Raw genomic sequence first — 20,860 nt, 5'->3', positions numbered from 1 at the left:
GCTGGGTACAGCACTTTGAGATATCAGCTGATGTAAGAAGGGCTTTATAAGTAAATTTGATTTGATTTAAAAACGAAGGAACTGGTTTCTTATTTGGTGTAAATGTCAATGATAATTGCCACATTTTTATTTTATTTCACCTTTATTTAACCAGGTAGGCTAGCTGAGAACAAGTTCTCATTTGCAACTGCGACCTGGCCAAGATAAAGCAAAGCAGTTCGACACATACAATAACACAGAGTTACACATGGAATAAACAAACATACCATCAATAATACAGTAGAAAAATCTATATACAGCATGTGCAAATGAGGTAGGATGAGAGAGGTAAGGCAATAAATAGGCCATGGTGGCTAAGTAATTACAATACAGCAATTAAAACACTGGAATGGTAGGGTGTGCAGAAGATGAATGTGCAGGGCATGACAGGAGATACAGTACATTCAGTTAACTAATTGATAGGTAGGCTAACAGAAACATATCAAACATTGAACATGGATGGACCTTTGGCAAACTCCTCACAATACAGACTGAGATGTGCATGACGCCTCTGAACATGTTACTTTAGGCCTATTGCCATTGCGTTCCAATGTATGCGTTTATCAGTACCCAAATCTGCCATTTTCAAGTTGTATACGAGTACGAGTGTAAATGGCTACAAACCTCAGAAAACACTAAAGTGGAGGCTTGTTCTCCACTTTAAATGTAGCTAATTGTGATTGTTAGGTTCAAGACAGGCAGGTTATTTACCCATGGTTGCCCAGCCCTCACGCCACTCTACTCCCCTTGAGTGCTTCGTAGCGTTGTCCTTTTCACTGCTTAATGGACTGGGAAATGGTGCCACTGGATCATTGGTCCCCTCTGCGTTTTATGATGTTTTCTTATTGCCTTTCTTCCGAACCCCTGCAGCTCTCTCATCTGATAGAATTACAGTACAGCAGCAATTGCTTAGCAACCATGGGACCCCTCAGGTTGGAAGCTGATTGGCTGCGGTGTTCCATGCTCCGTATTTAGCCTGATAAATGACGTTACAGAGGCAGACGCCCGAGGAAAATAAGATATAGGTGTCGCTTTTACTTTGAAGATCACACATGGAAAATCATATCTGCCTTGGTTATATGGTTTTACCACAACAGAAGCAGTTACTGTAAAATCTGTTACTTGTGACTGGAATAGATATTACACAGACATCCTGTAAAGGGCATAATCAAGACACAAATTGATAAATGGGTTACCAGATGCACTTACATCTCATTTAACAGAAACACATGAATAAGATGTATCAGAGATGGTTACCTAACATACTCTGGTACATAAATCCTAGAAATGGGTTGCCAAAAACACACATTTCCCCATGCCAAATTACAAATCTAATCTATACAATATGCAAAGTTTGTTACATTTTCCATCCTTGCTGTGTGAGCAGTAGCAGGATAATATGACCTGCTGTGAGCATCACCTCCAGGCTGTCTGGGGAATAGACAGAGGGCACATTGTTGATCAACTCAGACATTTACTGGCTGGGGTGGAGTTTACAATCCTGTTGGGAAAGCATTTGTGCCATTGAAAAGGATAGGACCACTATAGAAGAAGCAGAGATTTTGAGCTAATTTGTGTTGAACAAATGAGAAACTTGGCATAATTCCTTCATTGCAAAAAGTATCTGCTTACCATTTAATAAAAATGTTATGCTCTTTGCATTCTAAATATTAGTTTTTGGTCTTGTCATTTAATAAATTACTATAAGGACAATGGACATAATACAGGTCCTAGCCATTATGTTCAGGAATATTACCATAACATTAAACCAAATGTAATTATGACTAATAGACAGGTTGGGTGTGTAGCAACAACACCGACATGTGCGCAACTATGGGGCAAAACGGATGGGGTTGGCTTAGATTGTTGACAACATGTAAACAATATTTATTGAAACATAAATACATCTGCACAATGAGCACTTGTTGTCTCTCAAATACATATTTACAGGTGTTGGTTAGCTAGCGAGTGAATTTGAGCCATATTAACATAAGGTGACAGTCAAAACACTTCAAAACAGACATGGTATCAAGAACAAGAAACTGGGCTGAAACGAGCCACTTACTATTCCCCACATGGCAGCATCTTGTCATTGTTGCTAGCTATCTGGCCATCCAGAATAACAATACAAGGTGTTCAGAGCCACAGTAGGGATTCTTCAATAAAGTATTTGTTGTCATTCAACGAGAGATGACTCGTTTTCATTGAGAAATACTGCACCAGACATCTTAGTCAGATGTAAGACTAAGATATCCTTGGCAAAAATACATCAAAATGAATGATAGACTTCTTGAGTTATCTTATACTGAACAAAAATGTAAACGCAACAATTTCAAAGATTTTACAGAGTTACAGTTCATATAAGGAAATCGGTCAATTTAAATAAATTCATTAGGCCCTAATCTGTGGATCTCACATGACAGATCAGGGGTGCAGCCATGGGTGGGCCTTGGAGGGTATAGGCCCACCCACCTTAGAGCCAGGCCCAGCCAATTAGAGTACGTTTTTCCCCACAAAAGGCGTTATTACAGACAGAAATACTCAAAATAAATACAGAAATACTCTTGAGTTTTTATTTCAGCTCATGAAACATGAGACCAACACTTTACATGTTGCATTAATATTTTTGTTCAGTGTAGATTCATTCTGACTATTTTGAGGAAGTGTATACTGGCTACAGCGTCTCAAAATGGACAAACAGTACTATTGCCCTGTTTTCTCATTTTTCAAGCGAAGGAGTATACGATCACATTCGTTAGGCTAGGCGCCAAGACGCTGCGTGGTCAATCTGTCGTCTGCATCGGCCGTGTAGCATTTAAGGTGATACTGCCTCTGCAGAAGTCTGGGCATTCATACTTCTTGCGCGCTCAGAACTGTTGAACAGAGCTGTTGTGAAGGAAGTTGTCAAGGAAGTGAGTTTGTGTTTATACAGGACCTCCCGCCCCTACCTACCATCAACCAATCATGTCAATGCAGAGCTATACAGAGCCCTCCGCGTTGTTACAAAATTTGGGAGGTGCATAGCTCTGTACAGAGCTCAGTTTGGTCTCTGCATGCCTCCAGAGACTCCGCAATGGCTTAACACCCTCCATACGGAGCCTCCGACCACATTTTCGAATCAAGCATAAATTGGTTTTAACTCCTCTGTAGCTTTCAAAAAGTTCAATAGGGTATTTCATTTCAGAGAGGGGGAACTTTATTAGCAAAGCTTCATTTTGACAGCCTGTTTGACATAGTTCATGGTGTTTGTGTGCCCTTGCAGCAACTTTAATGAATTAAAACAAGACTTAATACGGGACTCTTTTTGGGCGGGACCTTCACGCTTTATTATTATCCCCGCTAGAGGGCAGCATTGTACAAGTCAAATTCCTTTCACCAGTTTGGGATAATTTGTTCCAAAATGTCCAGAAACATAGGATGTGAAAGAACAATGGGGGAATTTTGAAGAAGTACATCTAAATTGACTTTAACCTGCGAATTTATGGTTTAGAATTACATCACATGCAATGCTTTCTGGTGTCTTCTGCAAACGACAGTGCCATATAAATTATTTACAGCTGTATCATGTAGCAGTAAGAACTGAAAAATACAGAATTTTGGCTCTGTTGTCCTAAATTTGAATCATGACACGTTAATTTTGAGACCCTGAAAACCTTATAAAATGTTTAATAATGTGGCTCCAAGACAAATTCCTTATGATTCATTATGCCCATATAAAATTAGGATTTTCAGAGGGATGATGATCTGTAGTAGTTTTTACTGTTTTTCTGAAGCTAGAGAGTGAGAAACCCCATCCACTGTGTCCGATAGGCTACAGGAGAGTATCTATTTTAGAGTCAAGCCTAGTCTTTGTGATCTCTAAACAAGCTCACAGCCCTCTGGTGGTGTAGGGGTTAACGGGATGAGGAGGCAGTTGAAAGCAAGTCTTCTTAATACCTACAGCAGGAAGCTCCTCCCCCTTTCGTGGCGGGAAATGCTGGTGTGAGAGAGAGCGAGAGAGACAGAGACATGTAAACATATGTTTCCCATGCCAATAAAGCCCTTCTAATTGAATTGAAGAGAGAGAAATGCAGTGGCTGAACCTAATAAAGATAAAAAAATAAATAAATAAAATAAGGAGCGTATCTACTACTACTCTACCTGCTTCCACCGGGTTGGCAACATGCCAGAAGCAACAGGCAACATGCCAGAAGCAGCACCTAGGAGGAAGGGGAAGAGAAAGAGAGCTTTTACAGCCCCGGCCCCACACCCTCCCTGTTTTGGCGCGAGACGGATAGAGAGATAATGCTATGTCATAGCAGTAGATGGGCGGGGACTAAGCAGGCATGAGTGTAGGGGAAGAACAAAGAGGGTAGAATAGAGACACACACATCTCTTTGGGTAGGAGCCAAATTACTATCTTAACGGTAATCAACCTCCAAAATAACTGCCCAGGTCTGTCTATTCATCCATTCACCCCGCCTCCCTCCATACACACATAAACACGCACCTTTTGCATGTTTATATAGCCATGTAATAACAGTGCACTCAGACTCAAAAAGTGTTGAAAATCCACTTTCAGAGAGGCCATTCTATGGAACACAGACTTGTCCAGAGACATCACCACAGTCAGGAGGGAGAAGGCCCTCAAAGCAGGGACCACAGCCCAGTCATTCCCTACACGTTCTGCCTCCAAAGGGGCCCTATACAAAATCAGGAAGCGTGAGCTGCCTCTTTGTTCCCACTTCCCAGGGCTAGAACCACAACCTATGCAGTCTGCAGCTCTCTGACGGACAGAGACAGAGATTTGAAAGGAGGGCATTGATTATTACATAACCAGGCGATGTGCTGTAATGTTACTGCTGTAGTGGTCAGGCTGATTCTACAGCACCAAATACATTCAGCTGCTGTTAGAAGAAAAGACTGGTGACTGTTGTCCATGGAGGCAGGACAGACAGAGACGGGTGACTGTTGTCCATGGAGGCAGGACAGACAGAGACTGGGAGCACAATGATCTAAATGCTTTACGTTCAAAATCTGGTATTCCACATGGGCTCACCCACTTGTTCTCTCAATTAAATTGCAATTCAAAGGGTAGTATTGGCATGGGAAACATATGTTTATATTGTTGTCTCTCCAGTCTGTCTATCTACTGTAGCCCCCCCCCTTCTTTCCCTATTACCATCATTGTGGTAATTAGCTATTGTTTGCATGGTGGTGGTGGTGGGGTGGAGAGAGAAACTGATTAGTGAGGGTTTGGCTGTCGCTTCATAAGGGACAAAGAACAGGGAGAGAACCAAACAGAGCCTCTGTGACAACTATGGGGTCTGCAGGGGATTAAAGGGGGTGGGGGAGGGGTTAATACCCCTCTGAGTAGCTTGAGGGTATGCAGGGGGAGGGAGATCTTCAATGGGACGAGATTCAAAAGATGCAGCAAGTGTCCCGACTACAACTGATGCAACTTTATACTGTGAAGTGCTGCGGAGCCGAACAAAGGAACATCTGCTTACTGACAAAGCATTCAGACACAGCAACGGCTCTCAGCTGGGACGCAATGGCTTCAGATTGGTTTCAAAACTAGCAACAGGTTAAGAATTGAGGAAATATAGAGAGAAAAGAACATGAGTTAGGTCAGATTTATGGCAGACATTGTTGAGTTAAAATAGAAACTATATTTAATGGTTGTCAAAAACGTCATATGCACATCATATTACACATAGGTACTTGTTGAAGAGGTTTACATTATTTTGCACATTGTAGTTCCAATTAGTGGTATGGGAGTAGTACAGTGTGCAATCCTTTCTGTTTCAAAATACAAACCACAGCCCTAGAGATCAGTCTTTCACAGTTCACTTGCACAAGAACACACTACACACACTCTTACATTCTGTATGCAACGTTGCCAGGGTGAGGGTAATAGACCAGCTGTAAGAGCTGAGGCCCGTTCCTCCTCTTCTGTAGCCCTGATCAACCATTCACCAGCTCCATGGTTACATCACATGCTAAACCTACTGCTACATCACTGATAGGACAACCTACAGTAGGCCTACTCCTCTGACTCCTGCACTCTTCCAATAACGCTACTGTGCTTACATTCATCCCACTGCCATACCTTGCCCGTTGAATATGGAACTAGGCGGGAAATTTGATCTTTGACCCCGTCTTGTCAGACTGGTCTCAGGCTACAGCTCCCTGGTTCAGAGTGGTTCTAGGTTCTACTAGGCCTGGGCTAGGTAGTGCTGCGCTCGTTGTCCAGGTCTGGGGACCTTATGACGAGTTCATTATTCTCAGCGATGGGGTCTGTCTGGGGCCAGATGGCCGTGGTGTTTAGACTAACGGGATTAGGATTATCTCCATATTAGACAGGCGAGCTGAGAGGCCAGCTCCCCACCATGACAGGACTGCTGCTTCAAAAATAACCCCCCCCCCCCCCGTCACTTCTCTACAATGGGCATCTACACTATTTCCTCTATTGAGATTTGCCAAGAACAGTCAGAGCTTGATATAGTAATTTCACTGCATAAGGGGTGAAATTCCTACTCTTCTGTGAACCCATTACTGTTTATTTTGTATTTAAATAGAACAAGATGATAGAGTTGCAAAGCTCAAATGCAGAACATGCATGTATGTCACAAATTAGCAACGGCCAGATGTAGACAGACAGCGTGTTTCGACTGAATCATTCCTGTTATGTAACTTTGGCCTTGGGATGAGACAGAGTGAGAGAGAACCGGAAAGGGGCTGATGATTCTGGCCTATATCATAGAGGACTAGAATAACAGAAATATGGACCTGAGGGAAGGGCTAGAGTCTAGAAAGAACCTGTTGGTGAGAGAAAGATAGAGGGACTGGGAGACAAGGAGATGGGAATAGAGATGGAGAAATGAACAGACGGTGAGACGAAGGGATAAATAAAGCTAGAGAGAGTGACAGTGTGTGTGTGTGCATGTGAGTGTGTCCATATCCATTTTATACCCTGATGAAGACAGCTTGACGGTCAAAACATTGGTTATTATGTTATTAAATTATTGCATCTGAGCTCCTAGTGTGCGGCTCTCCTTTTTATTTTCAAGTGTGTCCATGTAAAACTATCAAAATCTCCTCTTCTCTCTACCTTGACTGCAATTGCAGTCACTTAAAAATAAAATGAGGGAAAAGGTGTGTTCTAAAAAGTGTTGATGTTAAGTAATACCTAGGCCGTCATTGAAAATAAGAATTTGTTCTCAACTGACTTGCCTAGTTAAATAAAGGTTAAAAAAAAATTGCAAAAAAGAAGTTAAAATGAAAAACTACAGAAATGAAAGTAGGTCCACCCAGCGATATTCTCTCCATTTTCCAGCTGAACTCCTGCTATTATTTAGCGCTATTTTACTGGAAAGAAACTGCAAAACACAAAGTCCCAGAAGACCTCCAATCTTACACTCAAAGTAGACATAAGTTAAAGCATAAGGGAGAGGCAGTCAAATTTGTGATTGCAGCACCGTAAAGATAATATAATCAAAAGACCAAAGACAGCCGCATGTTTAACAACATCTGGGTCAGATGGGCTCCGACCTGATAAGGAACAGTTTCAACAAGACCTATTGTGCTTTTAGTCGACTTCCTCTCTGAATCACTATGTAAAGACACTAAGTAAACTCCACATAACCAAGCCAGTGAGAAGAATACAGGGGAATGTAATGACTTAACATGGCAGAAAAAACATTGCCCAATATCGCTCTGTGTTAATGTGCAAAGGTATGGAATGTCTCACGACAGCTGAGGTAGGTTACGAAACTTTCATCGACAAGAACAGAGATGCAGTTGTTCAGATATTGCTCAATGTTTACTGCTCAATGTTTACTGAGGTGTGTTGCAATCGTCACACCACCTATTCTGGCTCCGGAAGCGCTTTATATTATTTGCATTTATGATGGTGGATACCTGGCAGGATTCCTCATAGAGCTGTTCTCTGTGCTGTTCTGTGAGGAGGTTGGGCTAACGTTTATGCACTGGGTTAGCCAGACTGATTATTGTTCAGCTGATGAGGGAATCTATCTAGTTGGGTAATCAATTGTGTGAAAATGAACCGCAATGGAGCATAACACACACATGCGTGCGCGCGCATATACACACATACACACAGAGTAGCACATCATAGAGGACTGTTTGCTACCCTAGAACACTATCCTGCAGCCTAGTGTACACCCACCCACACACACTTATCTGTTCTCTCTCTGAGCTGGGATACTATTGACCCATTGACAAAAGAGCAGATACACAGAGACGCTCCATACAGGGGCCTCTGCTCTCCCATTGTCTCCTCTCTGATATCAGGCCACTGACCCTTGCCCTGGTCATCCTGTTAACCACAATTATCAAATTATCCACACAGGAAATTATCCACAGCCATTCAATCAACCACTAAGATCGTCAAGTCAGCCCTCCTAGTCATTACCTATTGTATGTGAGCTGATTTGCTGGGAAGACCTCTATTCTTGATTTAAATAGGCATCGTTGGCACAAGGTCCAAGTGTTTATGTCGACTAAAGTGGATGAGTAGGTGGTGCTGATTAGCAGTGTAGTGGAAGGAGAGGTGAAGGAGAACCAGTGTGTAGTGACTAACGTGGATTACATATTTGTGGAGAGAAATGGAGGGGAAAAAGTACAGGAGAGGAGTATGACGGTGTAATGAGGATGCTTGTGTAGGGAGATTTCAACAGGGGAGAGGAATAGTGAATAGAGTGTTCTGAGAGGATCTATAAATCAGGAAGATCACAGTTCCCTGTACCGCCAGCTGACCGAATCATCACCCTGATCAGACATACACTGTGGTCTGACCACCACTAGAGCTCACTTAGGCTGCGTTTAAATAGGCAGCACAATTCAGATCTGATCTAATTGGCCTTTTGTCAAATCAGATCAGAGAGGAAGAAGATCTGTGATTGCTAAAAATACCAATTAGTGGGGAATACACACTGATTCAGGATACACAGGCCTTCATGACACATACAGTACATGATATGCCCACACAGACACAATGACTTCACACCACCAGACACATGCAAGACAACTGACACGCATGCAGTTGGTAATGATAACTGATAACTGTAGAACATGTGTGAGAATGAAACATTTGATCTTTAACTCACGCCAGGCCACCTCAAAAACATGTGTGGAAGTGATCACACATGCAGTATTTCAGAGGTTGCTGTGTGGGCGTGATTTCAGACCAGAAAATCCAGTTGGACAAGCCCGTAGAGTTTAACCGTCAGGGGCCCCAACACAACAGAGCAGCTCACTGGACAAACATATCGTCTTACATCACCGCTTACTACATGGGAAAGATCCTGATGCTATGGAGGGAGACACACTCGAGACGTATACTTGACTTTTAACGGAGTGTTTGCACATGCATTTTCACTCATTATTACTATCATTAGGTACTGCAGTAACAGTTGAAAACCGCCCCCAGTGACTCAGTAAAGACTGTGGGATGTGAACTTTGCATATTAGTTGCTTTATGCCTAATCGCAACTGCATAACCACAAAATAAACAACTGTAAACAGAAAAGTGGGTTCTCCAGAATGATATATTACTTTCCCATGAAGTGTAGGGCAGCAGATAGCCTAGCAGTTAAGAGCATTGGGCCAGTAACCGACTTACTAGGCGTGGCTGGTAGGATGGCAACAACAAGGAACAATGACAGACATCCAACACACAGAGGCACAGCTTAAACCAGGCATATTGATTTAAAATAAAAGACTGTTCTCAAACTGTAACTCAAAACAAGACACTGTCCTTAACTGAAACTAAAGTTAGACTAATGACACTAGCTGGGCTGCTACCAAGTTTACCAGCTTCACTTGTAGTCCAGTTACTCCTTCCTGTGGAGAACGCAATGTCCCGGGGCTTCAAACAAATGTCTGTCAAGCTCTCTGTGCTGAACTAATGCAGCACCTTAAATGTCCCAGGTGCGTTGCAGCCTAACGAGGCTGAGTGGTCTCAGGTGTGGGTGTAGCGCTGCAGCCTAGCTTGCTGCAGCCTACAATGCTGGTTGTGGGACGTGGCTGATGCTCCAAACAGTGGCTTTCCTCGGTCACATCGCCGGGGGAGCCACAGTGCTTTATTCTTTATAAGTCGCAACAATTCAAAAAAGTTCTGGGACACTGTAAAGTCCATGGAGAATAAGAACACCTCCTCCCAACTGCCCACTGCACTGAGGATTGGAAACTCTGTCACCACTATAATTGAGAATTAAGCATTTTTCTACGGCTGGCCATGCTTTGCACCTGGCTACCCCTACCGCGGTCAACAGCACTGCACCCCCCACAGCTACTCGCCCAAGCCTTCCCCATTTCTCCTTCTCCCAAATCCAGTCAGCTGATGTTCTGAAAGAGCTGCAAAATCTGGACCCCTACAAGTCAGCCGGGCTAGACAATCTGGACCCTTTCTTGATAAAATTATCTGCTGAAATTGTTGCAACCCCTATTACTAGCCTGTTCAACCTCTCTTTTGTGTCGTCTGAGATTCCAAAAGATTGGAAAGCAGCTGCTGTCATCCCCCTCTTCAAAGGAGGGGACACTCTTGACCCAAACTGCTACAGACCTATATCTATCCTACCCTGCCTTTCTAAGGTCTTCGAAAGCCAAGTCAACAAACAGATTACCGACCATTTCGAATCCCACCGCACCTTCTCCGCTATGCAATCTGGTTTCAGAGCTGGTCATGTGTGCACCTCAGCCACGCTCAAGGTCCTAAACGACATCGTAACCGCCATCGATAAGAAACAATACTGTGCTGCCGTATTCATTGACCTAGCCAAGGCTTTCGACTCTGTCAATCACCACATCCTCATCGGCAGACTCAATAGCCTTGGTTTCTCAAATGACTGCCTCGCCTGGTTCACCAACTACTTCTCAGATAGAGTTCAACGTGTCAAATCGGATGGCCTGTTGTCCGGACCTCTGGCAGTCTCTATGGGGGTGCCACAGGGTTCAATTCTTGGGCCAACTCTTTTCTCTGTATACATCAATGATGTTGCTCTTGCTGCTGGTGAGTCTCTGATCCACCTCTACGCAGACGACACCATTCTGTATACTTCTGGCCCTTCTTTGGACACTGTGTTAACAACCCTCCAGACGAGCTTCAATGCCATACAACTCTCCTTCCGTGGCCTCCAACTGCTCTTAAATACAAGTAAAACTAAATGCATGCTCTTCAACCGATCATTGCCCGCACCTGCCCGCCCATCCAGCATCACTACTCTGGACGGTTCTGACTTAGAATATGTGGACAACTACAAATACCTAGGTGTCTGGTTAGACTGTAAGCTCTCCTTCCAGACTCACATCAAACATCTCCAATCCAAAGTTAAATCTAGAATTGGCTTCCTATTTCGCAACAAAGCATCCTTCCCTCATGCTGCCAAACATACCCTCGTAAAACTGACCATCCTACCGATCGTTGACTTTGGCGATGTAATTTACAAAATAGCCTCCAATACCCTACTCAATAAACTGGATGCAGTCTATCACAGTCCCATCCGTTTTGTCACCAAAGCCCCATATACTACCCACCACTGCGACCTGTACGCTCTCGTTGGCTGGCCCTCGCTTCATACTCGTCGCCTAACCCACTGGCTCCGGGTCATCTACAAGACCCTGCTAGGTAAAGTCCCCCCTTATCTCAGCTCACTGGTCACCATAGCAGCACCCACCTGTAGCACGCGCTCCAGCAGGTATATCTCTCTGGTCACCCCCAAAGCCAATTCCTCCTTTAGCCGTCTCTCCTTCCAGTTCTCTGCTGCCAATGACTGGAACGAACTACAAAAATCTCTGAAACTCGAAACACTTATCTCCCTCACTAGCTTTAAGCACCAGCTGTCAGAGCAGCTCACAGATCACTGCACCTGTACATAGCCCATCAATAATTTAGCCCAAACAACTACCTCTTCCCCTACTCTATTTATTTATTTTGCTCCTTTGCACCCCATTATTTCTATTTCTACTTTGCACTTTCTTCCACTACAAATCTACCATTCCAGTGTTTTACTTGCTGTATTGTATTTACTTTGCCACCATGGCCTTTTTTGCCTTTACCTCCCTTATCTCACCTCATTTGCTCACATTGTATATAGACTTATTTTTCTACTGTATTATTGACTGTAAGTTTGTTTTACTCCATGTGTAACTCTGTGTTGTTGTATGTGTCGAACTGCTTTGCTTTCTCTTGGCCAGGTCGCAGTTGTAAATGAGAACTTGTTCTCAACTTGCCCACCTGGTTAAATAATCAGGTGAGTTGGCTAAAGATCTTGGACCTGGCTAACTCACAACCGTATGAAATAGAGAATTGCAGCAGCTCTACGCAACGCATTTCTAACTGAAATGCTCTGGAACGTTCTACTTCTTTGAGAAAGTCCATATACACTGAGTGTACAAAACATTAGGAACACCTTCCTAATGTTTAGTTGCACCCCACTTTGCCCTCAGAACACCCTAAATTAGTTGGGGTATGTACTCGACATGGTGTCAAGCGTTCCACAGGAATGCTGGCCCATGTTGACTCCAATGCCTCCCACAGTTGTGTCAAGTTGGCTGGATGTCCTTTGGGTGGTGGATCATTCTTGCTACACACAGGAAATTCTTGAGCATGAAACCTAGCAGCGTTGCAGTTCTGGACAGAATTGGTCCGGTGCGCCTGTTCAAAGGCACTTAAATATTCTGAATGGCACATATACACAATCCATGACTCAAGGCTTAAAAACCCTTCTTTAACTCATCTCCTACCCTTCACCTACACTGATTTGAAGTGGATTTAACAAGTGACATCAATAAGGCCACATCATAGACTGACCAGGTGAAAACTATGTCATGGAAAGAGCAGGTGTTCCTAATGTTTTGTCCACTGTGTAGAACACATTCACAACAGAATGGGGACAGAAAAAGGATGCCCCTAGGGCTCAATGAATGCAGGTTAACTACCAACCGTCAACAGTGGGACAAAGGGCTGTGTGGTGTGAGACGGTTGAGGGTGTGGCTGACTGGTCTATCAGGCTACTGTGCAATAAAAATCCTAATCCTCAAATTTCCAACATTCACTATGCTCCTGTTCAGACAGGTTACTGACATCACCAATGGCAGCCTGGGTTACTTCACCGTGGAAGAAGCTCACATAGGGTAAATTATTGCTTCAGAATTCTTTGTGGGCCATAGTTAAATCAAGAATCAAAGCAACATGCTGTTCCAGCTTGCTATGCTAATGAGAGCTAAGTGCTAATTGGCCTTAGATGCTTAGCTAAGTGTTGCCTCATTCAGTGAGTGTTTCTCAAGCATAATACAACAGATCCAGCTGTGAATTATGGCAGGATGGCACATGACACTTAGCTACACTTTAAGGGTGGAAGAACAAAGGACCAGGTGCCAACAGACTCGTCACAAAACATACACAAGCTGAGGGGGGTTTAAACCATGTGTTGCTGCCTTGCTATGTTGTCTTAGGTCTCGCTTTATATAGTGTTGTGGTGTTTGTCCTATATTCTTTTGAATCCCCCATCCCCGCAGGAGGCCTTTTGGTAGGCCGTCATCGTAAATCAGAATTTGTTCTTGACTTGCCTAGTTAAATAAAAAAAATTTAAAAAATGTAACCTACAGATCAACTGCACTCTGATTACCTGCCTAGGAGAAGTGTAGAATGTATGACCAATTGGAAACTAAAGCAGAGACTGAGCTCCTTTCTTACATCAGCTTCTTCACTTGACCATTCACACCATTTTGCAGTCAAGGTTCAAACCGCTCTACCATGCATGCAAAGGTAGATAAAGAGCAAGGCTTCTCAGTCACTACATACTTGTTTGTAATAGGATGACTGAACCCATCTCAGGATAGCAGCTCACACACAGACCCTCACCACACACCAGGGACTGTTCTAAAGATTGTGTGTGTGTAACCTAGTTGAGAGCACATCAACTGCCCTGCATGCAGCAGCCACTGCAGAGAGGAGGATCCTCTAAGGTATCACACATTAAGGACACACTCCCTCTAAATCCAGCTTCTGCAATCTGGAAGTTAAAACAAATACTACCTTCAAAGTCAATACATGCACTTTTTCCATAGTGTCTCTACGGTTTAGGGTCACAATAGTATCATCCTATGGGAAACTTTTGACATGGACTGAGAAAATATGTCGTTTGATAGGCTTCTATAGAAACTGATGAGGATAATTTGAAACGGAATACTCTAGCTGCCAAATCAGAATGTTCTGAGACATTTGATCTGTATTGCAGAAGTGATCGTGTGTTTATGCATTCATGATTAGTCGTTTTACAGTTAATACATTGGATTGTTCTTTCAATAAGAAAACACTGCTTCAATTCCCTATGTTAACCATAGAACCATCAAAAGGACAAATGTCACAATTATACACAAATGTTATCAAAATTTTATGAATACAGAAATCAAAACTCAAACCAAGAGGAACAAGCAGTCAAAATAGCATCAAAGTGACATGTAATTATAAAGTACAGTAGTGCTACTTTGACATTTTTTATACAAAAAAAAGCTCCCTGAAGGCTGTTTTAGAGAAGAGAAAAATTGTCTCCTTAACAGAGCAATATGCTATTATTTACAGAACAATTTGTGCATCAAATAAACCAGCCGTGAAGAAAACAAACGATGAGTCACTCACTTTGTGTACACAAGGTGTCGCTACTAAACTTCAATCCAAGTGTGCATTGATCATTCATCAAAGAGACTTTTCCAACCTAGATACACAAGACAAGGCTATAAAATGAACTGACAAGCTACGAGACACTTATGACATTTGGAAGTAAGTTTCACTCTGGTTTAATCACAGCATCCTCTCACCCGTTCCTGTGAAATCTACAAATAAATCACCAATGCACACCAGGACTCAACACCACCACATGTCAACTACCGCCTTGTCATCACTCAATGTGCAAAATGAGAAACCATGACTAACACAGAGATGTCCTTAACGCCAGCCTCCCCACCATTGGTTCACAAGCTCAGGCTCTGAGAGATCCACCTAATCCAAAGCATAATGAATGAGGCATTTCGTACGCATCTTTTTTGCATGAGGCATTTAGTTTGAGGAAATGTCCTAGCCTTTTGAAAGTGGCAGTTTGCTTAAAGAGAAAAGTCCATGGCTTTTTAGAATGAGGCTATTGATTTGTTAAGAGTCCAGTGCATAGTTTGTTTCTATCCTAAGGACCGTTTGAGGGTGGCTAGCCTCTGGAGGAGCTGCTGCTGGCGCGCTTTGAGGCGTTTCCTCTCTTGGGCCTGGTGCTTCTCTCTGCTGTGCAGCTGGAGAAGGTACTCTGTCGCCCGGGTCAGGATGGCCACCTTGGGGGTCTTGGCCGACTCTACCAGGCCCGGGATCTCATCCCGCAGGGCCAGGAAGCGGGAGCGAAGGTCGTTCCGCCTCTTCCGCTCCAGGAAGTTGTGGTTCTTCCGGCGGTCAGTGTCCTCAGCGTCAGAGCTCTGGGGGCTGTCTGCAGAGGAGCCTTGGGGGGAGATGGAGGCTGGGGAGTCTGGCTCCTGGTGGCTGGAGTCTGGACAGAACCGTTTACTCTGTGGTTCCTCATCCTCAGGGTCGCTTTCAGGGGAAGGGGCTGCATAGTTGTGCTGCTGCCGGTGGACAGACATGTGGAAACGCTGCGGGCAAGGGTCAGCGCGGACCGTGATGGTCACAGCCTTACGGCTTCCCAACAGTCGGGCTCGGCTCTGCTTGCTTTCCACAGTCACCACATCAATCTCATCATCATCATCATCTGTTACATCAAAAGAAACAACCACACATCATTACACATGCAGAGGAGTTCCCTCACTTCCATAAAGAGGAGTCTTAAAGCCTCAGACTTCTGACAGGCTGTTAGTGGAGAGAACACTGGAAAATTATCTATTGAAGGATGTGGCAGTACGTGTCGGAAATAGTTTAGTTTAGTGTTAACCAAGCTTTGGTCATTCATGTCATGCCAAAATGCTGTATTTTTTAAAGTTAATGGTGAGTATGTCCACCAACACTGATTTCAGCAGGCAGAAAGTTTATCATCATGCGGCCTGGCGCCACATAATAAATCTCCAAGAACCCCGCCTCCCACACTTTGTCATACAATTCTAGGAGAGAAGCTTGGTGCGCAACACTTGTAGGGAGGCGTTTTTTTTACTAGGCCTCCTGCGTCTGTGACCTAAGCATTTGCAGCAACCGTTTACAAATCTTGGCTGAGGAAAAGTGACATTCTTTGAAAGTGAGAGAGATTATAGGTTGTGCTGGAGATAAGGGCTTAAGTAAAGCTGAATACTTTGACTCAGCAAATGTCAACGTCCAGCCTAGTGCGGGCGTTCCCCTGGCGGCCTCAGCTTGACGCATTGAGTAGGCAACATCTAGCAGAGGTGAATCTATTTACTACATGGTCAGTTTCTTACCAGAGGAATCAGAGCGAGACTCAGAGCCCGATGATGCCGGTTTCCTACAGCTGATGGCTGGGAAGGTGAGCACAGACGCTGGGTCAACGCATTCTGCCACGGTGCTGGGCAGTGGCGCATCAGGTGGGGTCAGCAGGGTGCACTGCGCTTTGCTCACAGTCGCAAAGTTCTGGGGTGCTGGTGGGGAGAGACGAGCCTGGGCTGCAGCTGACAGGCGCTCGTTGACTTTCTCCAGGTGCTGACTGGCTGAGAAACTACTCCACATGCAGTCCTGAATAATAATAGAACTCATGTTCCCAAAAAGCTCCTCGGTGTCAGGTCCCTCGTACTCCTCATCCTGACCCAAGACCTTGGACAGCCAGCCCAACTTGTCTCCCGGGGTAACGTGCATGTTACCACCTAATGTCCTGGTGGGAGACATGGGAGGGGTGGGCAATAGCTCAAACTTCTTCCATATGTCCTCACTTGGTGCAGTTGACTTGTAGAAGTCCTCCTCTGTGTCATGGTCATCTAAGAAATAGTGCTGATAGCGGTCGTACTCCATCTCCCAACGTGATACTCTGGAGTTTATTCCAAGCATGGATGATCACACTCGACTCCAATATTGGAGAAAATCTTCACACAACCTAAAGAAGCAAAGTAGTGCATCAGTCCCATTCTTTGAAGATTTCTGCTACCATTAATACTAAGCTACACATTGCCTTTAAGATACACAATAAATTATCTTTACACAAGGATAATCACTTTCCCATCCAATGCTGCGCCTTTAAACATGGTTATACAATCATCAATATCTTCCAGGTCCTTTAAACATTGTAACAGTGGATTCTAATCTTAGCCTGGTGCCTCCTACAAATTAGACTAAATTAATAATTGATTTCATCCTGTGGGCGGTGATAATCTGGCCTTGTCTGGACATATTCAGTCTATTACGTAATCTAGTTTTATGCCCCGGTTTAACCTTCGAAAACAATCGAGAAAAGCAAGACTCCTTACAGGTAACTGCGTAAATTGGCCAATGCCCACTATCGGCAGCCTAGGTTGGCCAATGGGTAGAAACTTCAATGTTTTGTAGGTGTGCTGCTTCGTGCCATATTAATTGCCCGAAAGCGCATTGACACAAAACAAAATAGGCTAGTCTACTTCACTGAAATCGGCAATATTCGCTTTGTCTGGATGTTAAAACGGAACGGAGTAGCAGCCACTGAGTTATACATACATAAAGTACCATCTTCTGAGATGTTTGTAGGCCATCGCTTCATGAGGCTAGCTAGATTAGTTGTCTAAAACACTCACCGCTTTATCTAAGGATCACACTGCAATTCCTGGCACAGGAGTCTCTCCGTATCAGCTGGTATACTGGTAGTTGGAACTCCTTGGAGAAAATTGATAAAAACCGTAAGAGATCACGCCGAACGAAATGTACGAAAACAAAGTTTAAGTTCAGTAGCTGTTTCTTTCAGCAGGGTGTGTGAAAAAGTGGTTCAATTGATTCCGCCCACAGCCTGATAAATAGTAGCCACACAATGCGTTTTTTCGCGCCAGTGTGAAGACGATAAAGTAGGGAGTAGATGTCTGCACTGGCGCTAGATCCGGGTAAACCCCGAGGTTCATTAGCATAAACGGGTACGCCCAGTTAAAGCTACACGCAAAGCCACTACAATTCACTTGGAGATGCAAATCCCTATGGATGAGATGAGATGATGAGCTGATGCCTTCTTGTCGATCAAGGAAATTATACTTAGGCTATTCAGGACTGTAATGGTCATTAACTTGTTTTTGAAAAACCTACAACTTTTGCATCCATAATTCATTTTTTTGAGTCAATTTATGTGTTCTAGCGTCTTAACACAGCTTGTTTTATAATCCCCATGATCAATAACCAATATTGGGTATCCTGGGGTGAGGACGGGTGTGGGCTTACCCTGATACCAAATTTTAGTTGGTCCTGCACTCTACCCCCCCCCCCCCCCCCATCCCCACCCCCCACCCAATCTGCCATGCCAATAGGGCCCCCACCGATCTACACACAGAGGTTTCTGGTATAGTATAGAAGTTTAAAAAACGACACTCACTGGAAGTCCTGACTTTTACATTTTTTTTTATCTGATGACAGTTGAATAAAAAATACCTCTCTTTTTAAAAAAAAATCCTAATCTATCAAGATACAGTGCTTCATGTGTCCATACCAGATGAAGGGATTATTCAGTTGATTGCCCAAAAATGTGTGAAAAGTGATAAGAAAGGTTTGAATGTGGTCTCGATCACCCTTTTTGCATTCTACAAGACAAGCAATGGGAGGACATTGGGCAGATCCATCACTTGACTAAAGACAATGTAAATAGCTGTGCAGTATATGCAAGGAACATCCATCTATTTGCAAACCATTCACGCAGTGGATATTGGAGATTTCAGATGGGGGGAGTTGCAAATTTGTGCAGCTGACATCTGTTTGTGATTTGCGACTGTTAAAAAGTGGGTCCTTGAGACTGGAGGATGAACAGGAGCTTAGGAACACAAAAGAACCAACCAGAACACAACCCAAAACAACAGAAAGATACAAAGAATGTTTAAGTCACTTTTCCTATTTTCACCTTACAGGACTCCTCTGTTTGGATTTCAGATTGAAATGCTCGTTACCACAGTGAAGAGATGAGGGGAAGACACAGGAGGATGTTTCAAGCTTCCCATGAATTGAAAATGAGTGTTTTTCTCTTTTAAAAGTGAATGTAACCACTTCTGAAACATTAGGGGTTTTGTTATTTAGAAGTTAATGTTTAACCACTTCTGAAACATAATCCTCTTTTTAAACCAATTATGAAGTATTTTAAATATTTTGGTAAAATAGATGCTGCTCTGTGAGCTGCTATGGCTGTGGTAGCAACAGACTAGCCTGGGTTCATTTGGCTTCATTGCCACAATTAAAACACAACATTCTGTAAAAAGGACAAACGTTTGAACACAGGGTAAAGCCACTACCAGGGAATGATGAAGTAGACAGACAAGCCCATTTTATTCCAAAACTGTGCTGATGCTGGTCTGATCTGGGGTGCAATCAGTGAAGGGGAGATAAATGTTGAGTCGGATTCTGGCTTTTCACAGGGTTTGGGTCCAAGGTCACCAACGTCTGCCAAGGAGACAAGACAAGGTCACCATCACAAAATACTGTCCTCTTCCCTCCTCCACCCTTCTCTACCCATCATATTGATCAGAGCAGACCTTGGCGTACCTCATCTTCTCCTTAATGATATATCTCTGTATTAGAGGGGAGATCCCCATGGGCCCTGTCCGTCCAGGACAAGTTAATGACATTGTTTAGTGATGGACATCTGTTGTGAGAGACGAGCCTGAGGTCAAACACACATCTACCCTGTGGTGTCATCACGCCAAGCCAGAGGGAACGACGTTCCCAGTGGGATCCTCAGGTCGCTATCACAGTGTGGCTCCTGTCCACTTCTGCTGTCCAAATTAAGATCCATGGGGACCTGTGCTTCTCCTGTCAGGTCATGTGGTTCACTATGAGTCCGCTTGTGTCCCTGAATGTATCACATGTAACACCCTTGCCTTTATGCACTAATAGGCACACTTGTTTTTTCTTACTAGCACTGAGTTTGTTGATAGCTGCTTTAATAGAGGAAAAGTTGTACTTACTTATGCCTGTGATATGTGGTTATATCACCTAGCTATCTTAATATGAATGCACTAACTGTCAGTTGCTTTAGATAAGAGCGTCTGCTAAATCACTAAAATGTAAGATGTAAATGTAGTTATGAAGTCTGGATGTTGAACTGATTGTGTGGACTAGCTAATCTCTTCTGCACTGGAGCCAGGACCACAGTCTAACACAAACCCTACTCAGGCTCATCACGCTATTCAAAGAGGACCACCCTCCAATCTGTTACTTCTGGAGAAATGAATCCCCACTACTAAGAACAAAAGCCTTACGGATCCATACAATTCCAATAAGGGCCTTTACGCCTCCTCTTCCTTCATAAGGAATGTAAATGTGGAATTTTTCCTCAGCAGGGGTATTGTTGGCGTAACAATGCTTAACACTAACAATAGCCTCATGGGGGTAGCTCCCCAAGTCAATTCCAGCTTCACTTCAAGTGTCTCCCATTGTCCCGTATGGTCAGAGTAGCATATGTGTGTAAAGAGGAGGAAGACATGGGGAGGGGGTGCTGAAGGGGGTGGGGGAGGAAACTCACTTTTGGAGAGAAGTCAAGCAGTGCACATTTAACACCCACACTCAACCACCCATAAAGAGATGGAGGGCACAGTGGCAGAGACATCAGAATGCACTGCTGGAATTCAGTGTCCCTCCGTTCTGTACCCTCCCATTCCCCATGACCCATTTGACACCCTAACCCCTGACCCCTGACCTTCTCCTCCCACCCCAATAGATACCATCGAACAC

General features: G+C 43.8%; 1 protein-coding gene across 1 annotated transcript; it reads right to left on the bottom strand.

Moving 5' to 3' along the window:
* Positions 1–14,419: 14,419 nt before the first annotated feature.
* Positions 14,420–18,015, bottom strand: LOC115172694 (protein L-Myc-1b). Its single transcript, XM_029730386.1, has 3 exons — positions 17,740–18,015; positions 16,444–17,069; positions 14,420–15,788 (listed from the first exon to the last, which is right to left on the bottom strand). Exons 2-3 carry the CDS (start codon positions 17,021–17,023, stop codon positions 15,217–15,219), a joined length of 1,152 nt encoding a protein of 383 aa, XP_029586246.1. The 5' UTR covers positions 17,024–17,069; positions 17,740–18,015; the 3' UTR covers positions 14,420–15,216.
* Positions 18,016–20,860: the final 2,845 nt, after the last annotated feature.

This window comes from Salmo trutta, chromosome 33 (genome assembly GCF_901001165.1).
Source record: "Salmo trutta chromosome 33, fSalTru1.1, whole genome shotgun sequence".
Taxonomy (NCBI): Eukaryota; Metazoa; Chordata; class Actinopteri; order Salmoniformes; family Salmonidae; genus Salmo; species Salmo trutta.
This window is presented reverse-complemented; position numbering and strand designations above follow the sequence as displayed.

Coding starts and splice junctions, on each gene's coding strand:
- LOC115172694 (XM_029730386.1), bottom strand. CDS start 17,023: ATGCTTGGAATAAACTCCAGAGTATCACGTTGGGAGATGGAGTACGAC. Junction 15,789..16,443: donor GTCTCGCTCTGATTCCTCTG/GTAAGAAACTGA, acceptor TTGATGTAACAG/ATGATGATGATGATGAGATT.